Below are 16,927 nucleotides of genomic sequence, written 5' to 3'. Positions count from 1 at the left end.
GGGGGGGGATTAAAGGGAGCGACACTCCTTACCTTCCGACCGCCGTAAATCCCAGGAGGGTTTTGCGTCGCGAACAACATGAAGTGTTGGTGCGCTCTTACAACCTGCTGCGTCTCGGGTATGAACAATTCTCTGTTGTCGTCCAAGACTCGATTCAGGGCTTCCAGGACGTCGCTCGGGGCTAAATTCAACTCGTCCAGGATGATCCAGTGTCCTGCGAACGTGTTTCAATCAGACAATTATGGGGCACGTCTGGAACACGGCTTTTGTGCGAGATAAACGCCGTTTATTACGACGTACCTTTACGCATCGCGTCGACCAGGGCACCTTCCTTGAACACCAACTTCCCCGTTTCGTCCGCGACGTAACTTCCAACGTACTCCTGCAGATCCGTGTGCTCGTGATTGTTTATCCTGACGCAGACGTGGCCCGAGACTTTCGCCAGATACGTGATCAGACTCGTCTTCCCTACTGAAGTGTCGCCTTGCAGTAAAATCGGCAATTTACCGATCGACACTACTCTCACCAAGTCCCGCAAGTTTCTTCTGACGGAATCGGTTAGTATATACTGCAGTGGAAAGAGAAATGTTGAAATGCCGCGTTACCTAATTCCTAGTCTACAATAGGTACTTCAAGCCTTAAAAATTGACCAATCACAGTCGAACTATTGAAGAAAAATCAATTGTGATTGGTCAATTTTTTAAATCTCCTTACGCCTTAAATTCTTATTGTAGACCCCGCTTAACCCTTAGCTGACACACGGGGTTAAAAGTACCCCAGAGTGTTTTTGAACGCAAATTTTTCATAGCTGCGCGCCAAATTTGGTTCTGTGGCGTCACCTAGTATTAGTCGAGGCTTGACCCAATATTGATAAATAAAACAATTATACACATTTTTTCTCGCTGGGGTCCAAAATACCCCCTATAGCACGTACGTTATTATTTTGACGTGTGTCAGCTAAGGGTTAAGCGTCGGTCTACAATTTTAACCTTAAGCCTTAAGAAATTGACCAGTCACAGTCCAAGGTGAAGGGAATAATTAACTGTGATTGGTCATTGCTGACATTGGATTATTCCTGTAGATCTAAAAGAATAATCCAATCTCAGCTCAGAAAACTTTCAACAGTTGCAAATTAAACGTTCTGCTGAACGCGGCTAATTTCTTAAGACTTAAAATACCTATTGTAGACCGACATTAACGTCAACAGAGGTTTGTTCTTTATAGCTGAACTAATGTTGCACCGGAACTTCGCACGATCCTTTTCCTTTCAACTCTTGATTATATACTTATTTCACTCCAAAGGCTAAAAGTGTAAATTAGTCATAAAGAACCAAGTTCGGTTTAAATAATTTGAATTTAGAATCTTCCCTCCCTTTCCAATTGCAAAGAAGAGACGGAGGATTGGCCAATCTCACTGATCGTCTTTAACTGTAAGAGTCAGAGAGAAAGTATGTCGGAAGCTGGAGCTTGCCGGGCCAGGAATGGAACTCGCGTAATAAGAAATTTTGTGCTAAAAACGGTTCAATGAAATGTCGTGTTATTTTAAAGGGATACTATAGAAGGAGATACTGACGAACTTGATGAGCGTCAGTAACGTAGAAACGATCCTCCAAATGTTGAACCACATAAACTTCGAGTGTGCGCTACTCTGTTTTACTATATCTAATGGAAAATTTAACCAAAAGATATATCGAATTTTTGCAAACTTTTTGTATCTCTTTAGGTTTCTAAATTTGATTGAAAAGATATAAAGACGTTCGTTGAAATTTTTTTGATTCCCTATAAGCGCGTGATATTGTTATAATACTAAGTAATATTCTGAGCATACTTTTAAAATATTAGACGTAATATTCTAATAATATTCTAGCAATATTATTTGATATTAAGTAATATTTCTGGAACATTAATAGATGGTTATATGTCCACTCCTGATAATATTAAAAAAATAATATTATTTAATGTTATATATATATAATATTATATATTTTTATATTATTATGTAATATTATGTAGTATTTTATATATATATATATATATATATTATAAAATCGAAAGAATTTTGTGTAAAAATACGTTTTATACTAAAATTATATATATACTTGTGTGTGTGTGCGCGCGCGCGCGTGTGGTTTTTATATATATTTTTCTATATTATTGTTATTTCATTTTGTTGTAATATTCTAAGAACATTTTTATAATATGCCAATATTATTATGTGAAGTGGACATATAATATCAATAGAACTTATAATATTAAAAAATTTTACATAGAAAATATAACATTCTTAGAATATTATAAGAATATTATTTTAATATTGAATAATATTCATATAATATTCTAGGAATATTACGCACTTATAGGATTGGAGCATTGATATATTCGGTACGCAGAAATTACAGAATTTCTGTATCAGGTAAAACATTCACGCTGACTGACGGCTAGAGATGCCAATCTCGAAATTTTTTATCGTTCTTCTCACATATCGAATAATGCTCCGATTTATTTTCGCACGTATTTTCACTGTGTAGTAGTGCTTATAATTCCGTGCAACCAATAAAACATAAGGTTTGCACAAAAAAAAAATACAAAATTGCGGTGCACCGTTTATAACACGCAATTTTTTGCCGTGCGGAACCGAGCGACTGTTCTTACCGCTGAGCTACCCTGAGCTTCCCGCTCCGATACACTCCCTTGCCCTCTTATTAGATAATATTGATTACGTTTTTGTCAAAATAATGTGTCCTTTAGTTTGCTTTATATCCTAAACAACTTTGAAGCTGAACTTATGAAAATGACTCGTGAATAGATAAAATTGCGGCTGTTTATAACACGCAATTTTTTGCCGTGCGGAACCGAGCGACTGTTCTTACCGCTGAGCTACCCTGAGCTTCCCGCTCCGATACACTCCCTTGCCCTCTTATTAGATAATATTGATTACGTTTTTGTCAAAATAATGTGTCCTTTAGTTTGCTTTATATCCTAAACAACTTTGAAGCTGAACTTATGAAAATGACTCGTGAATAGATAAAATTGCGGCTGTTTATAACACGCAATTTTTTGCCGTGCGGAACCGAGCGACTGTTCTTACCGCTGAGCTACCCTGAGCTTCCCGCTCCGATACACTCCCTTGCCCTCTTATTAGATAATATTGATTACGTTTTTGTCAAAATAATGTGTCCTTTAGTTTGCTTTATATCCTAAACAACTTTGAAGCTGAACTTATGAAAATGACTCGTGAATAGATAAAATTGCGGCTGTTTATAACACGCAATTTTTTGCCGTGCGGAACCGAGCGACTGTTCTTACCGCTGAGCTACCCTGAGCTTCCCGCTCCGATACACTCCCTTGCCCTCTTATTAGATATTATTGACTACGTTTTTGTCAAAATGATATATCCTTTAGTTTGCTTTATATCCTAAACAACTTTGAAGCTGAACTTATGAAAATGACTCGTGCATAGAAAAAACAAATTCGAATGTCGCCAGACATTTACGTTCCACCGGAACCCGTGTCATCCCCTACTCACATTATTCGGCGTCTGAGGCGTTAGACCGCCCTGGAGAACCCAGTAGCCCTCGACGTTCACGTACTCCTCTCTCGGAGCGCAGTTCGGTTTCGGTATGGCCGCGCCGAGGGTCGCTTTGATGTTCTGGTCTCTGCCCAGGATGGTCTTGGCGATCATCTTCTGCACAGTCGGATATGACTTGTGGTTCAGTTGCGTGAGGAAGCTCAGGGAGAAAGCTTCGAACAAGGATCTGAGAATATTGCCGCAGGGGTTCGCTGCGGAGATGGCCAGCGCGCGGCACAGAGTCCTCAGGCTGTAATGCGGTTGGTGGGCCGTGCCGTCGTACAGCGTGTTCGTCGCCTCCCTCCTCACATTCAGGTAAAACGTCACGATCGCCTTGTGCTTGTCTATTTGGATCTGCTTGAGGTACGAGTTGACGAGCAGCTGAAGGTCGATCTGCTCGGTCAGCTCGTCGACGTAGAACTCGGTGAATCTGTTTCGCAGGCCGACCGGCAGGTCCCTCTTGCCGACGTCCGTCGCTGGATTCATGCAGGCGAACACCATGAAGTCGGGATGCCGTTTCACAGGCTCGTCGCGCTCCAGCAACAGCGGCAGCGACTCCGACGAGCTCTCCAGCAGACCGGAGAGGCATTCCAGAGTCTCCGCGCTGGCAAGGTTGATCTCGTCCAAGAGCACCCAGGAACCGTCCCGCAGAGCCTTCACCAGGCTGCTCTCCACGAAGGAGAACGCCAACGCGTACTGATTCTTCACCTGGCCGTAGACCTTCTCCACCTTCTTCAGCAGACCTTCCCACCTCCTCCACATGTCCACTTTGGATCGGCTGTTCCAGCGTTCCTCCTCACCGTTCCTCCCGTCTGCGTTGAAATCCTTCGAACGGTCCTCCTCGGACGCGCATTCTTCCCGCAGTCTCTTCACGGCGGCGCGTGCGCTGTGTCTCATCAGTTGCAGGAGGGTCTTCCAATTCTGCCGCGTGTAGAGCAGGCTCACTTGCTTCAGGAACCTCTCGTTCTGTTCGAGGTTGAAGTACGAGCGAAACAGGATGTCGAACTCCTGCCAGACCGGCGAGATCAGGAACTTCAGGTCGACCGGCTTGTAACCGCCCAGCAGATCGGTGCTCTCGCTCTGCTGATTCATGTTTATCACCGTCAATCCGTGCCCGGTGCTCCTCGCCAGGTACTGAACCGTGCTGGTCTTCCCGGTGCCGGTCTCGCCGACCAGCAACACCGGTTCCTTCTGCGCCACGCAGCTGGCTATGCGCTGCAGCAGGCAGGCGGAGGGTCGCGTGAACGAGAAGTTGCTGTTATCGATCGTCACTTTCGCGTATCGCGCCTTCTTGCGCGGTAGTTTCGCTCGGCCGACCACCAGGACCTCGGGCAGCAGAGTCACCGCCGGCTTGTGTACTTTGCAGAAATATTCCGCCTTCGTGCTTACGATCCCGAGCTTGTGAGTCACCGCGATCGCCAAGTTCAAGCGTTGCTCTGCGAAAAGACAGAATCGTCGGTAATCAATATACATAATTATACAGAATTATTTCAAGTTTCACAGATACTCATCCATCCGAACATAAACGCGCACCTTGATCGGTCACCGAGCAGCAGAACACGTCTATGGCGTCCTGAAGTATCTTCAAGGCCGAGTCCGAGGAGGATACATCGAAATCGACGACAGCCCTGGAGCACCACTTGATCAGATCCCGGGTCGACGTTTGCCGTCCGGTCTTCAGCGGCGATGCGTCTTCGTCGCCGCCTTCGTGGTCCCCCACGGAGAACAGCAGGAACACGTCTACCATTTTGCCAGCGGCGGTGCTCAACACCGGGAACAACGTTTTAACCACGACCAGCAATTCCTCCTTGGACAACGGCTCCACGTCCAGGCACAGCCAGTATTTCCGCAGCAGACTCGAGGCTCCCGTGACGTGCCTTTGAGCGGACGACCGTTGAGTGACGAACAACTGGAAGTCGCTGTGAGCGTGGATAGTGTCGCGATAACCGGGCACACACAGTGTGCCGGTCTCCATCAGGTTGGCAAGGACGCTGGCCACGTCGAGAGGCGCGCTGTCGATGTCTTCCAGCAACAACCACTTGCCGGCGACGACGGCTTGCGTGAGAACTCCCGGCCGCCAGACGAACTCGCCGGGAACATCGGTGCACCTGTACATACCCAGCAGCATCTTCGAGTCGGTCTGATCACCCAGCTGCACCTTGACGAAGCTCGATGCGTCGTGGCCGGTTATCCTCGCCAGGTACTCCACCAAGGCGGTTTTGCCGCAACCAACCGGTCCTTGCAAGCAAATGCACCTCCTGGAGCCGACGGCTATGGCCAGACCTCGCAGATTGTTCTTCGTGGAAGGTACTTGCACCAGATCGTGGTGAGTCTGTTGATTCCTGCTCCGACGAGGCAACAATATGCCGCCGACGGATACGACGGACTGAATATTCCTGACCGCGTCTCCTACCGAGTCGAAGCTTGCGCATGCAATTCGAGCGTCAACTCTCTCGGCTTCGTGATCGGCCAGAAATCTCTCGCAATTCATGATGAACGTTGGGGCGCAAGACAGCCTTACGGATTCGGGCATGTTTAAGACGATCGCTAGGCATTTCAAGGCGACCCTGAGGTAAAAAAAGGTACAAAGTCTTTTATTCCGGAATGATAACAAGCGGATAGGATCTCTCGTTCTGTTTTCTCACCATTTTACTCTGTCATCTGCGTTCGTCAAGTATTTGTAAAATCTCGACCAGTTCCAGTTGTGCTTAAAATGGCCGACGGCAGACTGTAGAATATTGTAACATGCGTTAACAACGTCGTAATCAGATACTTCCGAGATGTAATAGGACAGTTTCTTCGTATTGCGTTTTTTTGCTGGTGAAACAGTGACTGTGTCCGCGTCGACGGGTTCAAATGGTGCGGGATTAATGTCAAAGTAACGTAAAACAAATCTGTAAGAATAAATTCAATCACTTAAACATTTCGAGCCATTCAATGCTGTCAAGTATTTATTTACATGTAATAAGCTTATAATATTGTATTTTTAAACACGTAAATTTTGTTTAATTCTGTTAACACAAGGAATTATAATGTTAAACATATATATATATATTTTAAACAGGCTATCAGGAAAATATTAATATCTTAACTGTAATAAATATTTGACAAAATTGTCCATTGTATATCATTCACTGTGTGATAATAAAATCTACAGGAGTCGAAAATCAGCTAAAAATTAACTTGTTAAGAATTGAAGAATGTAGCTTAAATGAGACATATTGTAGAATATTATCTGAATTTATTACTATAAGAAGCTTATTAAATATAGTATTTATATAGCACATATATTCAATAAATGCATACGTTAATAAGTCTTGATTGATAACAATCAGCTTGCCCAGAATAACGGCGTTTAGTCTATGATTAATATCCCTGTAAAAAGAAGTTGATGATTTTATGTCATCTCCACTTATTGCCATAGAGACAAGTGCTGGCAATAATTCTGGAAAACAGTCTGCTACATCTTCCGTACATTCTGGGTGCATTAAAAATTCACATAGTATTTCCAAAATTCTCTCTGGCTCGAGTTTATCGAAATTCTGCAAGAAAACAAGAAGAAGAAATTAAATTCACGTTTAATATGTTCTGTGCTAATTTTATGTGATTTATCGTCCATGGATGGATGGAGTTATCAGTGATCCAACTGTCATATTATAAGTCAAATTTTATTTGTCACATAATATTTGTTGTAATAATTATCAAAGTACTTTTCATGATTATATTTGGCTTTAGAGCCAAAATGTTAAACAGCATGAATGAAAAGTTCAGCGTGAAAAGTTCCGCAGTTACCGGCCACGCACGCGATACGGAATATGTCAATTTATACCGTATTTTCAGATATCTAAATACTACAAATGATAGAATTAAAATATATTTGAGATTATTATCTTCCATGTTATGTAGTAAACGGTAAACATTTAATCTGAAATACATCGCGTCCGGCGAGGGTTGAAGTAGTATGGAAATAAATATTCCTTTAAACAGATTAAAAGTATGCGTACAAGAATTTAAATCAACTTAAAGCGATATTTAAAGCAACGAATACCTCAGCTGGCGTGAATTCTGCGAACCTCAGTTCGTATTTCTTCTTTCGTTTGCAGAAAGTTAATAAATTCTTGGCCAGCATCGTGTATTGTTTTCAACCAATAACACGTGCTGATTGTGACGAATAGAGGTTGTAACTCTCGATAGAACACGTGCTTTCCTCGGAGAAGCTTGATAGAAAATGAGAGAATCAGACAGAGGGGAAACTAGGTTAGGTAGAGCACTGCCATCTGTTGAGTCCGGTGCCAAACTACGTCTCGCTGTTATAAAATCGATCGATAATTTTAAACAAATAACTGCAATAATTTTTAGCAAAATTACTGCAAAATGGATAACATCTTACGTCATTTGTTCACTTTTATATTCGGTCAACAAAATCACACTACCTTTCAGCATCACACAAGCAGTGACCACAAACTTTTACGAATCAATAGTTTGCTTCAGATTATTTAATCTTCATCTAGATGAAGATGAGATGAAAATTCGAAAATGTATCTTTGATGAGATGAAGATCGTTTAGCTAATAATTTATTTAGATGAATGATAAGATTAATAGCGTGATTTATCTACATAATGTTTTAGATAATATTGTTTTCATGACTTTATAAAAATTTATACAGATGATATAAAGTTGCACAACGGTTAAGTAACTCGTCAATATAATCGTTTTAAATTTAAGGATCTAACAAAAAAGACCAATAATCATTAACTACTCACTAATTTCTGTGTTTTCTAAACGCAGACATTTTTAGCAGTGCAGCTAAAAACGACAGACCAAAGGGGATAAAATAGAAATTTGTTGACTCGTTAAAATCTAGTTTCCAATCCCTAATCTAATATGAGCTTAACGCATAGATCCATATTACTTCATTCATTTGATCGAAAAGTGAGTTCAGAATATGGACTGTAACATCATTTCACCTGGATGATTATTTAAATAATTTTATCCACATACCGGCAAACACTGCAAGTCAAATAGGACTCTTAACTAAATTCAAATAAATAAGTATGAATGAATAATTTCAGAGACTTTCATTGATTTAGAATGATGATACTGGCCTGAAGCAGTGTTGTGAATAATTCTAAGATAAAACTAAAGTTCTTCAAATATAATGACTTTTTAATACTTCCGTTGTAGTGTATGTGTAGTAGAAATTTATTTCTGGTTTCAAATAAATATCCCAAATAGTATAGAATATCCCAGCATTGTGGGTCTCTATTATATGTTCTGTTTTATACATAATACCTGTATGTTTATTAATATTTAATATTTCTTTACGTAAAAAATCTCAAGGATTTATTTCTTTAAAATGCTAAAGGCTCAGCAGATCTGCATGTGCCTTAAACTCTTCTTGGATTCTCCTTTCAATTCCTGGCAATGTTATATTGTTTGCTGTTACATTAAAACTGACGTATACAGGCTTCCCAAGTTTCATGCTTAATCTCTTAGCCATGTTTGTAGATGTGGCATCTGCTACCGCACCTATGATCTTTGTAGCAATCGGTTGTCTTTCCAACTTTGATGTTAGAGCGAAAGATAGGTCTTCCATGCTTGGATTATTGCTATCTCCTATCCATAGATACAAGCAGTTTTCCATCTTTATGATTTGGCAATTAATAGTGGTATCGCTGACTCTCACAGCAAACTTATGGAATTTAAAGCTACACGGCAGGAACTGTCCATCGATTCTTTGCTCTTGTATATCTGCCATCTCTTCTATCGTATAATTCTTCTATCTTACCTATATACTATTATAAAAATTATAATTATCAGGTTATATATATTACAAATAATGAAATCACTTGCAAAACTTATCAAAATAACAAAATAATAAAATACATGCAAAGTATTTTATTTTTTAGCGAATAAAATATGAATCTATCATGAAACAAAGTTGATAGAGTTTGCCATAGACAAAAATCTTGAAGTGAAACAAACAGACTAATGAGAGAACGTGGAAACTGGATATTCGGTAGATAAATATGATCTCTTTGACTGATTACCTCACGTCTCAAGCGAATGAAGTGTATAATTTGGATGTTTCCCAAGTTGAACTGTTGGCTCGGTTTTACGCTCGAGTACGTATCGTTACGTATCGTCTCTCAAACTATGTATAATATATACTTCTTTTACAATTCTTCTGATTTTTCTTTTCTTCTTCTCAATTCCAATAGATACCGCTTTCTACAAGGATTACGATTTGAATTTTCTGAATAATTTTTAATTTCTCGCTGTCATAACTGACGCGTAATTGCAACCATTTAAAATCTGTCTGCGATAGTACCTATAACCTCTAAACAGTCAATATAATCTAGTTATGGAAAGTGGAAAACTTATTTTTTAGCAATTTTCAGAAAATATATTAAATGTATGTCTGCCATGTTCGCATTAAAGTCGGTCACAGATGTGATAAATTGATAAATTTTAATAGTTTCATCAACAAGCTATATTGTACGTTTCCTTGCAAGCCAGCAGCACACGATGCATGTTTCGTGCTGGATTGTTCGCTAGATGGAAATACTGCATTTTGATTGGTGTATTATCATCCATTTTTGAAAATGCATCAATCAGAACGCAGTATTTATAACCAGCAAGCAGTCCAGCACGAAAACAAGCATCGTGTGCCGCTGGCTTAACAGTACTTATATTTCCTTTTTCACAAAAGTTCCAACAATACCTACATTACAGTGGAACACGTACTTTCCTGAGGACATAGCTACGCGTGTATAAATATGAACGAATAGCCTACATCTCTTATCCTGTCTTCCATTATCACTATAACCTCATTGCGATGCAAATGATCTGTTCTTTTTCGTCGTACCAGTTCAACAGCGCAGCTAAAAAAGCAGACCGAAGGAAAAACCTGAGAGTGGACGGCGTTTTTCTTGATAGCGTTTTACGCGACTGTTTGTTACGCCCTCTGCATCCACTTTCCGACACTGCCGATAATGGCTGGATTCAACGGAAAGAGCAGCTCAGGAAGCGCTTTTGGCTTTTGCCCACAGGACGCGGCGGAAATTCGCGTGGTAGCCAATCAACGTGTCGTTTCTCGGTATAAACTAGAAGTTTATTGGCTACCGCGCGAACTTACGCCGCGCGGCAAGCGTTATCGCGCCTTGTGAGCAGAAGCCATTACTATGATTATCGATGTTGACTGGTATTCGTTTTTGGATTTCGGCTTCTATTAAGAATCTAAAAGAATTCTACAGTCGCAGACAATAAACACTTAACGCTCACTGAGCTGCTTTTTCTGCTGAATGCGGCCGATGTTAAATTTTGTCGTTTCATCAATATTACTTCACAAACATTACGGGAATGAGAGAAAAATTTTGGGGTATCGTTATTTGTTACGTTACGACACTTCCGTTTCGACATTATCGAAATCTTCAAAGTAGGGTCGAATTTTGTCCCATAATGATGCTGTATAAAACATTAAATACAACACATTTGAAGACGTTATGTGTTATTCAACGTGTCGTAATAACATTGTAGTAATGATTTTTTGCTTAATAGGTACAAATATCTAAATATGTTTCTCGAATTTTACTTAAAAAACGCTACGAACTTCTGTTCCAACAATTCAGCACATATATCCATATAAAAATTTTTAGTTGTTCTATGGCGAATAAATAAATTGGACCTGACCGGGACTTTTCTGTATTTTATAGTTTTCATTAAAAAATTTTTTAACCATTGCCCATTTTTAACCTGTTTTGGACAAATCCCCCCCCCACCCCTTAACCCCAATATTATCCTTTACCCCCATATTAACCTTTTGATAACGATAGTTTAAAAACTTGACACTATTTTTCATTCCTAACACGTTTTATTTCTTTCTACGACACAACTAAGAAAAATTAAATTAAAGATAATAAATTGCTTAGACATTCCGTATGTTTTTATTCATCACTTGATAACAGATATTAACATTTTGCTTATATTCAAATGCTATTCGGTTTATCAACAATATCCGAGGCAAGTACGTAAACTTCTATACCTTCTCAGTGTCGTCCGAACAGACGTCAACAACAGGTCTAACTTATTTAGACAGAGAACCGTCTTACTGCCGCTAAAGGTAGCGTATTTCACACATATTCGTTACTTTTAAATTCATATTACAAAAAAGTAATCGTTTTGATCCAGCAAACCCAATATATCGCCATGAATTGCACGATAGACTATATCTCAATACTAAACTGCTACACGTGGATAATCAAGAATAAAAATTACAATAAATTCTTCAATCCGAACGTTTGTCACGTTTGCAAGAGGAGAAACAATGGAATTTTAATTTCATGCAAACAGTGCCAAATGATCTATTACTGCAGTACCACACACAAATCGATGCACTTTCGTCACCACCAGAAATTTTGCAATTACGTAAGCGCCATTATATTAGAAAAGCAAGGGACGGAATGGAAGTCCGTCAGGTCTTCTACACTTCGGTGGACGGAGTCGAGGAACGAACTCTTACATGTAATCCAAAAACGGTATCCATGCGATCTACAGCCGTACGAAACTCAAATGATCACTTTCGCGAAATCTTGTCGCATTTGTCATCGCCAGGATCTGCTGTACGCTTGCGAGATATGCTACTCAGATAATTATTGCGAAACGGACATGAATGAGTTTCATCGACTGCATAAAGAAACGTGTGAAAAGTTGCGATTGTGTCTTTCCCTGGAACTTACGCGTGACATGTTTACATTTCACTTCGTATTCAGCGATTTTCCAGAAAAAGGCAAACCGATTGACGAAATGACTAAATTTATCGTAAGATATATTCACAACTTGCGTACTTCAAATGAAATCTGGTTGGACACCGACTATTTTTACTCCGATTACGCCTCGGGACCGTTAACATTGTACTACGGGATGAAGAATGCGAATTTATTAGATATTCTAAAACATAAAAAAACGTGTGTCATTCATGTATTAGGGAGCTACATCGAAGGGGAATACACGAGAGCTTGGGAACTTCTCCTGCACCTCTTACATAAAATAAAAGAGCTGACGATTCATGTGATAGCGCCCGATTTAAAAGCCGAAAGCGGGAACGTCGTACTTTGTTCCGAATGTAATTGCAGGCAACAGAAGCTTAAATTCGAATGTTTTCATATGTTGTATCGTAAATATGTTACCGGCTCATCGATTCAACAGCCGGATATAATTATAGCATTTCAAGCAAACCTGGAAAATAGCTTGACATGGTTGGATAATCTAGCGTCATCGCGAAAAATGAATTGTCCATTTATTTTTACCGCTGCGTCGCAATTTATAGCGGAAAAATATAAAAATAAGATACACGAACTTCTAGCAGTACAGCCTATACATGAGGCCGAAAATCACTTTCAATCCTTACGAGCACGGAGAGACATTGAAACTGGTTCTGTTTACTATCGTAATGTATACGTAATTGTCTATCCGAATTTGTTTTCTTCAGAATATATAAGAGCTGTATCAAGTTGACTTATGTACTCTTGTACATAATTGCCATATATTACTTTGCCAACACGATGACTTTATTATAGAATACGAATAATTTACAGTAGATTGTTTACGTTAAAATTTATTGCATTTTCAAGGAATTTATTGTGTTTTCAAATATATTTTTATATCGTTTATGAATTATATATATATTTAATAAAGAGCACATTTCAGGGAATTATTAGTATGGGTGCAAATTAATACAAATTTGTCTATTTCTTTGATATTATTATTATGTATGCAAGATTTGTAATATTTCTTCTTTAATAAATATGCTCGATTTTCATGAAATATGTCTTCTCTGATTTTATACATTGTAAATATCGTTGACCAACATTACTCTAAGATCGAATAATTCCAATGAAATCACATTTGTCGTTTTTTCACTTGACCCTTTCATACATATTTTTTACACCAGTCTATATTATAGCACGCCCGTAGGTATTCATTAAGCAGATACGATATTTTTTATCACATTTAGGAGAGTTTCCGCTTAAGTTATCGCTATTACACTGTTTTTTCGAAATTATAGTATTTTTGAGTAAATACTGGTCAACATTGCATAGAGAACATGTAACGCACGACTGCAGTATTTTGTATTGGTTATAATTTTATAATTATAAAATTATATGCGTAAGGCATACAATCCAAACAGCACGTAAACGTTCGAGGAATGTTCGTTTTAAGTTCTGCTGCTGGGTATGCTACAAGAATATATTTGCTAACAGGTTACAGGTAAACACAACGACGATCAATATAAATGCGAACTTTGTCGCATAGTGTATCCAATACAATCTGAAATTTGTAATATTATTATAAACTTTAACATAAAATTTCAGAGTTTGAACGTACCTATGTATCACTTTCACTTGTATTTCATACAAAAGTGTATTATACCATCGAATTAAAAAAAATAAATCGCACCTCTTCGATTTAATACGACTGGCCTCCAAAGTACTGAGATCCTCCTTGAGCAGGTAATGGTGCACACCTTTGACGGTATTGTCCCAATATTGCGGCCAATTGAAACCTTTCATATTAAAATTAAATAGAAGCTGATCACTTTCGCTCATGCTTTGCCATATTGCATGAATGTTATTGTCGGTAAAGGTCCATTCTCTGACCGTAAAGTATTCGACGGCCTTGCAAAAATCGTGAATTTGTTTGTACGATTTCCACATTCTGAAACAAGCAAAGTAACGTTTACACGAGTACATTTTCATAAACACGGTAGAGTTTCGTATACCTTTGTCGAATACCTATGCATCTTCCAAAGGTATCGATAATTAAAGCAGGCAATAAGTGGCCGAACCAAATGCATATTGCAAATATAACTTTGTTTCGGATCGTTGTGAGAGTCGGCATCCAATAGCAACTTTTTATCGGGTATTTTTGGCAGCTTATTTGCGAGTAAAAGAAAAAATCCCCATATGTCAAAGGCGCGTCGTTTGTCGATACATTATTATAAATTAACATTTTGTCGCCTCTCCTGCAATTAGGAATAATATAGAATGAAATGCAACAACTATTCATAGTGAAAAAAAATATAAATTTGTATATGTGAAAGTCGAACTGTATGACGGATCGAAGAGTTTAAAAATGAAAGAAAATATATTTTATCTCATCGATGAAGAGTTGTGAGAAGCGAGACTTATACGTAAAAGTAATCGAAATCAAAATTCATTTGCGAATTTACCCGCTAAAAACGTGTTAAATGCTCGTAGAAATGAAATGTTCCTCGTGCTGAATCATACCTCTGTGGCTGATTGAATACATCCCACGCGCTGGCAATTAAAGCATTTATGGTAATGTCGACAGGTACTACACTTGCGTTACAGTCGGAATTGCACATGACAAATCTTAGCAGTCCTTTGGAAATAGGTGCTATAAATCCCATCATAGTGTAATAATTGTCTCCCCATCCTACGAGCGGTTCGTGAGCGACATTTGTAACTAAAAGGAAGAAAAAATTGAGGGATTTTGCAGAAATTTAAAAATGAGTGGAAGGAATGAAAGAAGTTTGCAGAAATACTAATTGCACAACTATTAATATATTAGTATCGCGTTTGGTGGACTGATAGAATTCCAATCGCTCGAATCGACATATTATTAATTTTCTGACAACTTTTTCAAGTATCTGACTGATTTCTTACCTATAGATGGTCTAAATATTCCGATCGGTAACCTCTCACCATTAACTTTAACAACCATTTCCGCCATCGCTTTTGTAAACGTGTAAGAATTGGGCCACTGTGAGATAATTCTGTAAAAAATCTGTAGTTCAAATTTTTCTTCCTACGAACGTATTGCTTTTCTTTCTATAGTGTTAACACTTTGCGGGCCGCTGTCACGCTGACGTGACTTTTGTTCGCCAACGGTTATCGGCCGCTGTTACGCTGGCGTGACTTTTGCTCGCCAACGACTTTCGGCCGCTATCACGCTGGCGTGATGGTTTGACGATCAGGAAACATAGTATGAAACGATTATCATACTAAAAAGAACTATGGATCCTAGGAGTTAAATTTTTTAAATAAAACGGTTTAATACAAATTAACCAATATAATTGGAATAAAAATAGTGTAACAGTTATTTTAGTGCCTTCTTTAATAATAATTATATACCAACTACTTATGTATCGAAAAATTGCGTAAATATCACCGTTGGCGAGCAGTAGAACCTGCGTGAATCTCGCCGGCGGCAGCGTAACGGCGCTTCGATAAATGCGCGGCCCGCAAAGTGTTAAGTAACGAGAATATATACCCTGAGAGTGTCTCATTAATCATATTTTCGGACGATGTTTGTACAAGTGTGATAAGTTCTTCGGGATTAATGAGATATTTGTAAACTCTCTCTTCGACATGTTTGACTTGACAATTTGCATATGCTGTCGATACGTAAATAAATGACTGCAAAGGAAACATTAATAATATCTAATTAAATGATAATAAATTACAATAAATTGAATAATAATAAATTATAATGAATTAGAATAAAAAGATATAATAAATTAATATATTAAATAATGATGAATTAGTATCACATTGTAATAATAAATGTATATTCGTCGGTCTAACGAACCTTCAAATTCGGCATACGTTTTGCCAAGTTCAACATAGCACGAGTGGCGACTACATTCAATGTTGTAGCTGATTTGATGTCGTTATTGAAGCGTATACTCGCTCCCAAATGGAATATTATTGATATCTGTGATGAAATGTAAATGTAATCTTTACTATTTCACAGATCACGCTTGGGATTGGAGTTCAAGGATCAGACTTGCGTGATTCATATCCAGTGAACACCACCCATCAGTAACATCACATCAATGTTATATATATATATATATATAATTTCCCACTCAACGATGTAACTGTTATATAATGCGCGTTATATTTACGTTATTGAGTGAGCTATTATAACATTGATGTTACGTTACTGTTCGTTGGTGTTTATTATGTATTGTATTTTTTGTACGAGAAATTTTTTTGTTAGAACGTCACGATTAGATTCCTTACCTCGTGTGTTAGTAAATCCGTGTCACCTTTCGTGAATCCCAAGTCTGCTTCGTACAATTCGCCGACCACCGGCACGATTTTTTCACGAAAGTTGGGCATCTCCTTTTTCACTCGACTGAATAGCTATGGTTCCGTCATACCGTTACATAAAAATAACTTACGACACTGTTGTAAAATATAGTAATGTTTTATTTATGCTTACGGGACTTTTAAAAATCTCGTCCAGCCGAGTCGAGGCGCTCTTGTTTTTTTTCGACCGCATCATTATGAATATCTTGGAGACGTCGGGACAACTTCGCAGCAATTTTT

General features: G+C 38.7%; 4 protein-coding genes across 8 annotated transcripts in view; 1 reads left to right on the top strand and 3 right to left on the bottom strand.

Annotated features, from left to right (window-relative positions):
* LOC106750245 (midasin) overlaps positions 1-8,063 on the bottom strand; it is a 114,950-nt gene extending 106,887 nt beyond the window's left edge. The window contains exons 1-7 of the mRNA XM_014630446.1: positions 7,617-8,063; positions 6,875-7,110; positions 6,214-6,462; positions 5,102-6,135; positions 3,527-5,004; positions 301-568; positions 33-214 (exon numbers count right to left, since the gene is read on the bottom strand). Of these exons, the coding sequence (XP_014485932.1) occupies positions 33-214; positions 301-568; positions 3,527-5,004; positions 5,102-6,135; positions 6,214-6,462; positions 6,875-7,110; positions 7,617-7,697 (3,528 nt within the window). The 5' untranslated portion in view covers positions 7,698-8,063. The remainder of the gene's footprint in view (positions 1-32; positions 215-300; positions 569-3,526; positions 5,005-5,101; positions 6,136-6,213; positions 6,463-6,874; positions 7,111-7,616) is intronic.
* A 738-nt stretch (positions 8,064-8,801) lies between these two features.
* LOC106750238 lies at positions 8,802-10,534 on the bottom strand. Of its 5 annotated transcripts, none has more exons than XM_014630430.1 (3): positions 10,298-10,534; positions 9,620-9,800; positions 8,802-9,364 (listed from the first exon to the last, which is right to left on the bottom strand). In XM_014630430.1, the coding sequence occupies exon 3, from the start codon at positions 9,325-9,327 to the stop codon at positions 8,929-8,931; it is 399 nt and encodes a 132-aa protein (XP_014485916.1). In that variant the 5' UTR covers positions 9,328-9,364; positions 9,620-9,800; positions 10,298-10,534; the 3' UTR covers positions 8,802-8,928. The 5 variants fall into 5 exon arrangements, with proteins under 5 accessions (XP_014485916.1, XP_014485917.1, XP_014485918.1 ...); XM_014630431.1 differs by having other exon boundaries at positions 10,317-10,534; XM_014630432.1 differs by having other exon boundaries at positions 10,366-10,534.
* A 1,243-nt stretch (positions 10,535-11,777) lies between these two features.
* On the top strand, positions 11,778-13,712 carry LOC106750235. The gene is made up of 2 exons (XM_014630427.1): positions 11,778-12,693; positions 13,636-13,712. The coding sequence occupies exons 1-2, from the start codon at positions 11,778-11,780 to the stop codon at positions 13,710-13,712; spliced, it is 993 nt and encodes a 330-aa protein (XP_014485913.1).
* LOC106750234 (putative fatty acyl-CoA reductase CG5065) lies at positions 13,351-16,922 on the bottom strand (the record flags this gene model as incomplete). The annotated part of the gene is made up of 9 exons (XM_014630426.1): positions 13,351-13,898; positions 14,028-14,285; positions 14,350-14,592; positions 14,858-15,056; positions 15,257-15,366; positions 15,864-16,009; positions 16,182-16,307; positions 16,619-16,741; positions 16,821-16,922. Coding segments are annotated over 9 exons (1,398 nt in total), but the record flags the coding sequence as incomplete, so codon positions are not given.
* Between the last annotated feature and the right edge of the window lie 5 nt (positions 16,923-16,927).

The sequence above is a fragment of the Dinoponera quadriceps genome, unplaced genomic scaffold (assembly GCF_001313825.1).
Source record: "Dinoponera quadriceps isolate SergipeBrazil2010 unplaced genomic scaffold, ASM131382v1 scaffold5274, whole genome shotgun sequence".
In the NCBI taxonomy this organism is placed as follows: Eukaryota; Metazoa; Arthropoda; class Insecta; order Hymenoptera; family Formicidae; genus Dinoponera; species Dinoponera quadriceps.
Note: the sequence above shows the minus strand (reverse complement) of the source record. Positions and strands in the feature narration are given on the sequence as shown.

What these genes read in the sequence shown, in the direction of transcription:
- LOC106750238 (XM_014630430.1), bottom strand. Translation starts at nt 9,327, where the DNA reads ATGGCAGATATACAAGAGCAAAGAATCGATGGACAGTTCCTGCCGTGT.
- LOC106750235 (XM_014630427.1), top strand. Translation starts at nt 11,778, where the DNA reads ATGAATTGCACGATAGACTATATCTCAATACTAAACTGCTACACGTGG. An exon ending in CGTCGTACTTTGTTCCGAAT is followed by an intron (nt 12,694 to 13,635) that starts GTAATTGCAGGC and finishes TCGAAATTATAG; the next exon opens with TATTTTTGAGTAAATACTGG.